Source organism: Habropoda laboriosa, unplaced genomic scaffold, assembly GCF_001263275.1.
Source record: "Habropoda laboriosa isolate 0110345459 unplaced genomic scaffold, ASM126327v1 scaffold99, whole genome shotgun sequence".
Taxonomy (NCBI): Eukaryota; Metazoa; Arthropoda; class Insecta; order Hymenoptera; family Apidae; genus Habropoda; species Habropoda laboriosa.
In genome coordinates this window covers 882,255-890,389 of record NW_017100239.1, presented here as the reverse complement: position 1 = coordinate 890,389, position 8,135 = coordinate 882,255, and the positions used below count along the sequence as shown (strand labels likewise).

The following is an 8,135-nucleotide window of genomic DNA, read 5'->3' as shown; positions in this document are numbered from 1 at the left end:
ACAGATTTACTTAGAGTACTGTATTACGCGTGGCTGGTGTGCGCAGCACATTCTACGCTATACCGGTACGCGACGTCTCGCGTCTCCTGCGCGATAATGGGATAACGTCGAAAAAAATTGGATCTGCTCGTACTGGTATAACTGAACGATTGCTTCGTCCCTTCGATCGATCGCACACCAGGGGTTTGAATTAATTACGCGGCGACCAAGGGGACGAAGCTGCGTTTCGCTCCATTTTTCGTCCATCTTTCACCTCGACAATTTGGGAAAACGATAACACGTTCGTGGAAATGATCAGAGAAAGAAGGAATGATACGAAAGAACCGCTTGGTCGCTCGCGTTCGGGAATAGTTTCTACAATCTAGATGGATAGATAACGAGAGTTGGTGTCTGGAGAGAGTGAGTCGCGAGAGGAAGAAGAGCGAATTACGCAAAGAAAAAAAGAAGAACGACGGAAAGGAACGAGAAAGATGAACCGAAAGGAACAATAACAAGTTTAGTGAGAGAGAGAGAGAGAGTGAGAGAGAGAGAGAGAGAGAGAGAGAGAGACAGAGGTAGAGAGAGAGCTAAAAACGACTAGAAGAAAAGAATAATATAGATGGAGCTTCGTGAAGGAAGAGGGCGGAGGGTGGTTGGAAAATCCCTCCGCTCGAGGTACTCGAACGTTTCCTCTTTTTCATCTCTTTTGTATAGTTTTCGAGGGGGAAAGGATTAAGTCGTGCGGGCGCCCCGTGCAAGAAACGTGTCTTTTTTCTGCTATTCAAATAAAACACACACACATTCAGTGAGATGGCCTCTTGGTGTTGGTTCTTTCGGCTCGACGCACATTTCACATTTCGGTCGAGTTGTACATTTTGCTTTATTTTTTTTTTTTTGCTTTTTTTTGCTTTCGAAGTTTTTTGCTTGCGATATGCAGCCAACATGCGACACGCGTGTGGACATCTCGTGTGTAGAATTCGTGCTGCGAAGAACGTGTGTTTTTTTTGGTGTACGTGCCTTTTTTCGCTCTTCTTCCTCCTCCTTCTGCTATAAAAATTCGTCGATGCTCGTGTTATTCTTTTCTCTTTCCTTTTACGTCGACGAAAATCGCCAAGGAGAAGAGCAGTCTCGACACTCTTTTTCCTCGTTGAACAGACCAACATTCAGGCATCGTGTGTGCCACTCGTGTGCGATCCATTCTCAAGACCTTGTGCAGTGGGTGTGCAGAGTGATTTCGCTGGCGTTGTGTGCATGGTCAGGCAGTGTGTGTGTTCGCTTGGAAAGAAAATGAAAGGGACAAAGAAAAGGAGAAAGAAACGAGCGACGCGTGTGTTCGATCGAGCTTGGCGTAGGCCTCGATCCACAGCAACTAGATCCATTATCGCGTGGATCGACTCGACTAGACGAGTCGCGAAGCATTGCTACATGTCGCGTGCGTCCGCTGAGATCACTAGGATCGCGTTGTTCGAGCGCTGCAAGACCAGAGCGCGCGTGTTTTCAGCCAGCCCGATCCGCCTGATCGGGTCTCTACGATTATCCACGATCAGAAAAATGATAAACAAAACGGCGCGGCGGTCACAGGCGCAAACAGAAAGAATAGAAAAGAGAGAGAGAGAGAGAGAGAGAGAGAGAGAGAGAGAGAGTAAACGAATAATAGGTGTGCTGTAAAAACACGTGGGCTCGCGTGCACGGGCTCTCTTGTATGCCGCAACTTTTCTCCCGTTCTTTAGGCTTTTTTTTTTTCTTTTTTCTTGGTTCTGGCTTGCTCTTTAAAATCGTATCAAGCCGGTCATTTGTGCAACGCATCGAACCCCGCCACCAGTTCAAACATGGGCTTGTCAAGGCGTACGAGTCGAACGCACGTCGTGTCTCCATACGCGTGTACGTGTGTGTTTATGTGTTGACGTGGGTTCGTGGGAGAGCACATCGATATTCGATATCGTCCCTCCACGCATCTTCTTGTATACGTCTACTATCAAACGAGGACACAGCAGCGAGCATGCAATAAGAAAAGGAGCAAGGGGCAGAAGAAATATTCCGATAACGGAACACAGGATATCGAAGAACGAAATGAAAAGAAAAAAAGGGGAAAGAAACTAAAGGGAGTATAGAAACAGAAAAATAACGCTGTCGGAAGCGAAATAAAGAGTTCGATAAACGCGAGCGCGAGAGGGAGAGATAGAGAGAGAGAGAGAGAGAGAGAGAGAGAGATGTTGGGACTGTGATAGATAGATAGATAGATAGATAGAGCAGCGAGCAGGAGAGCGCGAGTGCCGCGAAACATCGAACTCGAGCAACCGATTGGATCCGCCCGTCGACAATTACGAGAGGTCGGTGTATCTGAAAAGCACCTACTTCTATAGAAGATCCAATCGGCTTTAGCCATTTGAACCGATTCCAAATTCAATGGCCCGAAGAGAGAGCATAAGAGAGAGATTGTCGTGGCACTCGCGCATGCCTGGCATGGAAATAAAAGTGTCTCGATTCTGGAACGAAGAGGGGGGCAGAGATAGATAGACAGATAGAGAGAGAAAGCGTAGAATAAAAAAGCATCGAGACACACACCGTGAATCACGGACCGCTTCAACTAAAGTCTGCCCCGAAATGGAATCGGAACGACGAAAGAAGGAAGGAAAAAAGGAGGTTTTCTCGGTTCGATAAAGGGGAGAAGACACAAGTAGTATTCAACACAGCTGTGTACACGTATCAATGGATACAAGGATGACAATTATACAGAGAGCAATAAATAAATTGGCAGGCAAGAACAACAATGTCCTCGTACAGATATAACGTCGGTATGTCTTACAGTCGCTTCCAACTCTCCGTTGTGCGCACACGTTCCTCGATTAAGACGAGTAACGATTCTCTCTCGAGAAAGCGAGAGAGAGAGAAAGACAGAGAGAGAGAGAGAGAGAGAGAGAGAGCCGAGAATCGGTGCGAGGCTGCTTTTCGATTGGTTAAAGTTGCGAAACGCGCGAGCATGACTCTTTTTTGCTTTCTAAAGGGTACGCGAATACGGAGAGAGATTATCGTTACGTAGAGACTGGGGGTACACGCTCGCGTTACCGTCTTCTGCGTTATCAGGCTCGTAACGTCCATAAGAAAATATATCTATTATTTTTCTCTTCGACGAGAGAAAAAGAGAGATGGGTAAAGGGCGGGGGGGGCGGAGGCAATCGAACGAATCGTTAACGCTTACCTTCATCATGAGCAGTACTGTGTTTAATACGATGAGACCCATGATAAAATATTCAAACGGCGTCGATACCACTATTCGCCAGATTTTGTACTTTACGCTGTTCCGTTCTTTCGGCATGTACCTCTCCAAGGGACGAGCTTGTATCGTGAAGTCTATGCAAGATTTCTGTAAACGGAACGTGACAACGCACGGTTAATCTCCATTACTTCCTTCCGATCGGTGTTCCAAGCTCCACAAGAGACTCTCGTCGATACCTGATTCTTGTCGATTTCGCCGTCTTGCAATTCGGCCTCTCCCTGCTCCTGGAAAGTGATGATAATCAAGGCCACGAAGATGTTGACGAAGAAGAATGGAAATACGATGAAGTAGACGATGTAGAAAATGGACATCTCTATACGAAAATTCTGAATGGGGCCCTTGTCCTCGTACGTGGCCGCCATCGAGTTCTGCAGGATTTGGGGCCAGCCCTCGCCGGTCTGGACCGCGAACAACGTAAGCATCGCGGCCATCACGTTGTCGTAGTGAAAAAACTGCGACTGCCATTCCCGTTTCTTTGGCTCTGGCAGCAGGGCGCCCTCTTCGAAAACGAAATATTGACCCCTGCGTGGCACAGAGCACGTTGAAAAAGAGATATCTAACCGAAACGGGATATCCTCGCGTTCCGGACCATCTACCGGTATACTCACTGGCAATCCTGTTTCGTATATTTGCTCTCGTCGCTGCAGTAGAAGAACTTGCCGTTGAACAGCTGCACCGCGATCACAGCGAATATGAATTGGAACAATATATACACTATGAGAATGTTAATGACGTTTTTCAGACTGTTCACCACGCAGTCGAAGACCGCCTTCAGCTTCGGCACTCTCTTGATCGTCTTTAACGGCCTGAGCACGCGCAGCACTCTCAGCGACTTGATCGTCGAGAGGTTCTGTCCAGCGGAACTACCGGTCATGTCGAAGGCGAACGACACCGCGGCGCATATCACCACCACCGCGTCCATAATGTTCCAGAACTCGCGCAGATACGAGCCCGGATGAAGGATGATCCCGAGATCGATGATCTTCAGGATCATCTCGACGGTGAAGACACCGGTGAACGCGTAATCGAAGTAATTCAGCACTTCGTTCCTCGGCGAGTCCTCCCATACGGGATCTTCGGCGGCCAGCGCGATACTCGACAACGATATCACCACCATTATGAAGAAGTCAAAGTACCTCAGGTTGACGACCCAATGGGCGGCTCTTCTTACGCTGCGCAAACACATTTATCCAACTCTATCTGCCTCGGCAACGCACATGTAGACGAAGAAGAAGAGTCACTTACGGATTCGTAGGGGACAGTATAAACATGGAGGAGTATGGCAGCATTGGTTTTGGTCCCGTGTCATCGTCTTCGTCCTGCTTTTTCTCTTCTTCGGATGACTGTTTCCCACCTTTTCCGTCTTTGCTGTGAAAATTCAACCAGACTGTACAGAGAGAGAGTTCGTCGCAGGGAACGAAGAACGAAGAAGAAACTTACAAATTCTGGGTCGGGCTCGGAGGGCAAATTTCTACCTTTGGCGCGCTACCGTCTTTCGGCCTCTGCAGAGACTGGATCTCCTTCTCCAGTTCCTGCGCCTGCTTCTGCTTGTCCTCCACTTGTTCCTCGTCCTCTGCGGCGCTCAACTCCTGTGCGTTTGCCAGATTGTCCACGGCGATAGCCAAGAATACGTTCAGCAGCGTGTAGTTGCCGAACAGTACCAGCACGATGAAGTAGAGCGAGTAGATCATGCCCTTTTTGTGACCGCCTTGCGATTCTATACCCTGGTACATCACTTCGTTCCAATCTTCTCCGGTCAGGATCTACGTTGCCCCCGGATCAAATCGTTTTTACAATTACAACCTTATCTACTTATCGACAATACTAACTTGACAATACTAAGCGAAAGGAAAGGCTATCAGTCTCCTATGTTCTTTCCTTCTTTCAGAATTTCGCGTGACCAACGACGACGAAGAGAAGACTTACTTGGAAGACAGTGAGCAGCGCGATGGGAAAGGTGTTGAAGTTGGTGGGTGGCGTGCCGTATTCGAAGTTGAACTGGCCACCGAACAGCTGCATACCGAGCAGCGCGAATATGAGAATGAAGAGGAAGAGCAGGAAGAGCAGGGAGATGATGCTACGCATCGAGCTGAGCAGCGATATTACGAGGTTCCTCAGGCTCTTCCAGTATTTTGTGACCTTAAAAATTCGCAGGAGTCTAAGGGCACGTAGGACGGAGAGGCCGAAAGAGCCGGACTTCACCTCGGACCAGATCACTTCGAAGATCGATCCCGAGATGACCACGCAGTCGAAACGATTGAAGCTCGAGTCGAAGTATGTGCGAGGACCGAGCGCGTACACCTTGATGAACATCTCCATCATGAACAGAGCCAGGAACACGAACTCTGCGAAGTCTGGCAACACAGTTTCCCACTTTTCAACACCGAATCATCTACCGAATCGTAACAATCTCTTTTCTTTCGTACTTACAGAGGAAATCAGTCAGCCATTGCGGTTGACCGTAATGTTCCACAGCCACGCAGACGGTGTTGAAGAACACGAGGACGATGACGAACCAGTAGAACTTCTGCGACTTGACGGACTTTCGTATCCAATACCTGAACCTTCTTTCTGCCAGCCAGAATTGCTTGCAGGGCCCTTTTTCTCTCGTCGAGGAGGACCTCGAAAATCCTACGGAGTGGAAATCGATCGTTTTACATTGGACATTCTACAGACCAGGTGTCTCGTTTCTTTCTTCGATACCAGTCGATAATATCGTAACGCGATACGAGAAATCATTTCTTCTCTGAGAATCCAGAGACACGTCTATTCTACGAGATAGTGTTCTAACAACAAGCGGATCGTTCTACGAATACGGAGAGCTAATCTATCGCTATCGATCGTAGTATTGTTCTATGGGAACGAGGATAATATTTCTGGCGTAGAATCTCGTCAAACGGATTTCTCGCCGCGCACAATACTAATTCGCACATCGACTAATAACGACAACGTCTACGACACGACGTACTCGAGACATTCGCGATTTATCCACGGGCGAATGATAAATATATACACATGTACGCAACGAGGAGAAAAGAAAACAAGCAATTCCTAAAAGAAACGAAATAAAAAATAACAATCAACTTCACGGGTAGTTGACGATTCTCGCGTGGATTACGATAATTACGCGAGCAAAGTCTGTACTCCCTGCTGGTACGCGTGTACTCGAACTACGATGACAATTACTCGATCCGGGTGCGCGCGACGCTTACATCTCCCGACGTCAAAGTTTTTTCTTACTTTTTGTCGTCGTGGGTGTCGCGCGGGTAAAACGAAAGATCCTTTGAAACGCAAGGAGACAGATACGAGAAGAACGTTACGAATAGTACAGCCTCGTGTTACGTTGCTCTTTTTTTACGAGACCTTGGTTAATCCACGTGTCGATTACAACGTCGCTATGACGAACATGAATATGCAAAAGTTTTAATAACGACGAGAGAGATTTTCCGAGTGAAATAGAAAGTGGACCAACACTATCCCCTATGCGAGAAGACGTCACGAACGATCGTCGAGACGTACTTCCGTGAGGAATCAAGTAGAACGAAAGGGAGAAATACAACTCACCATCGTCTTGGTCGTCGTCGCCTTCCTCTTCCTCCGTGTCCGTGCTTTTACTCTTGCCGAGCTTCTTCTTCTTCGCCTCGGCTCTCTTTCTTCCTGCGGAACGAGTAGCGTATTAATTCTACACACGTTTCTTCTCCTACGGTAATTTCACACGATTCCCCACCAACCTTCTAATATGTGCTTCTTCTCCTCTTCCGTGGTCCTTTCTTCCGCGAGTATTACCTCCTCTACAAACGACAGCGACACGTTTACTACCGGTTCACACGATCGAATGGGGGAAACAAGAGGAAAGCAAAATCTCTCGAATAAAAAAAAGACAGAAAAAAAAAAAGAGAATCGACGATGCGTAAAATTACTAGCCCGGAAGGACTGAAAGCTACGAGAGAGAGAGAGAGACTCTAAGGCGGTACCTAAGGCGGTACATCCGTAAAAGGGTGCACGTGCACATGTTGACTTTCTAACCTGCTTTGCAGATCCAATTCAGGTAACAGTACAGTTCATGCTCGAGCTGCTGTTGTCTTCGCAGTTTCAGGAAGGACTGCCGGTTCTCCACCTTCTCTCTCTCCTTTGCAAACTCTCTACAAGCGTTACACAAATCATACAGGGAGCATATATGTACATATATGCGTATACAACAAAGGATTATTTTCTACGTTCTATTCTTCTTCCTCCTCCTCCTTCCTGCAGATTTCTCTACCGATTATTACACTCTAGCCCTACCCCGTCTGTTCTAGCAGGGATTCGACACGTTCGCGTTTACGGGCTATTTACGGAAAGCGTTCGCGCGACGCGAGAGTTACGGTGTCCGGCTGAGGAAAGTCGGGGGTTACTACTGGTAGCGCGGCGAGCAAACACAGCTAGCGCGGCGATAAATTGGTGGGGAAAAGAAGAGATCGATCGTTGTCGAGAGACCTGCTTGAGTGATCCACTTTAAGTAGGCACTGAACGCAGTCGTGAATAGACGCTTTCTCTTTGTTTTCTGATAAGCCGCCCGCCTCTCCACGCGTGTTCTTTCGTTCGAAAACTCCCTGAACGGAAGAGAAAGAAGGGTAATCTCGGGTATGGCTCGGGGCCGACGCACCCTTGTCGAAGGAATTGCAACTGAAATCGCGACAAATCCGCGAGAGTACGGTGTTTTCGTTGTTTCGCGGAGATCTCGCAGATCTGTCGCGGGATCTTTCGACGATTCCACCGCGAGATAAATAGGAGAGAATCGATGGTAGAGTACTCACCCGCTCAGGACACCGAGAACTAAGTTCAGCATGAAGAATGAGCCAAGGACGATCAATGGTATAAAGTAAATCCAGTTGTACGT

At 47.8% G+C, this 8,135-nt stretch overlaps 1 protein-coding gene across 1 annotated transcript in view; it reads right to left on the bottom strand.

The window, feature by feature from the left end:
- LOC108571861 (voltage-dependent calcium channel type A subunit alpha-1) overlaps window positions 1–8,135 on the bottom strand; it is a 100,146-nt gene that overhangs the window by 21,410 nt on the left and 70,601 nt on the right. The window contains exons 8-18 of the mRNA XM_017934009.1: window positions 8,053–8,135; window positions 7,283–7,398; window positions 6,988–7,047; window positions 6,821–6,913; window positions 5,687–5,887; window positions 5,183–5,610; window positions 4,697–5,019; window positions 4,502–4,624; window positions 3,865–4,428; window positions 3,433–3,778; window positions 3,179–3,343 (exon numbers count right to left, since the gene is read on the bottom strand). The exon at window positions 8,053–8,135 is cut by the window's right edge and continues 6 nt beyond it. Coding sequence (XP_017789498.1) covers window positions 3,179–3,343; window positions 3,433–3,778; window positions 3,865–4,428; window positions 4,502–4,624; window positions 4,697–5,019; window positions 5,183–5,610; window positions 5,687–5,887; window positions 6,821–6,913; window positions 6,988–7,047; window positions 7,283–7,398; window positions 8,053–8,135 — 2,502 coding nt within the window. The remainder of the gene's footprint in view (window positions 1–3,178; window positions 3,344–3,432; window positions 3,779–3,864; window positions 4,429–4,501; window positions 4,625–4,696; window positions 5,020–5,182; window positions 5,611–5,686; window positions 5,888–6,820; window positions 6,914–6,987; window positions 7,048–7,282; window positions 7,399–8,052) is intronic.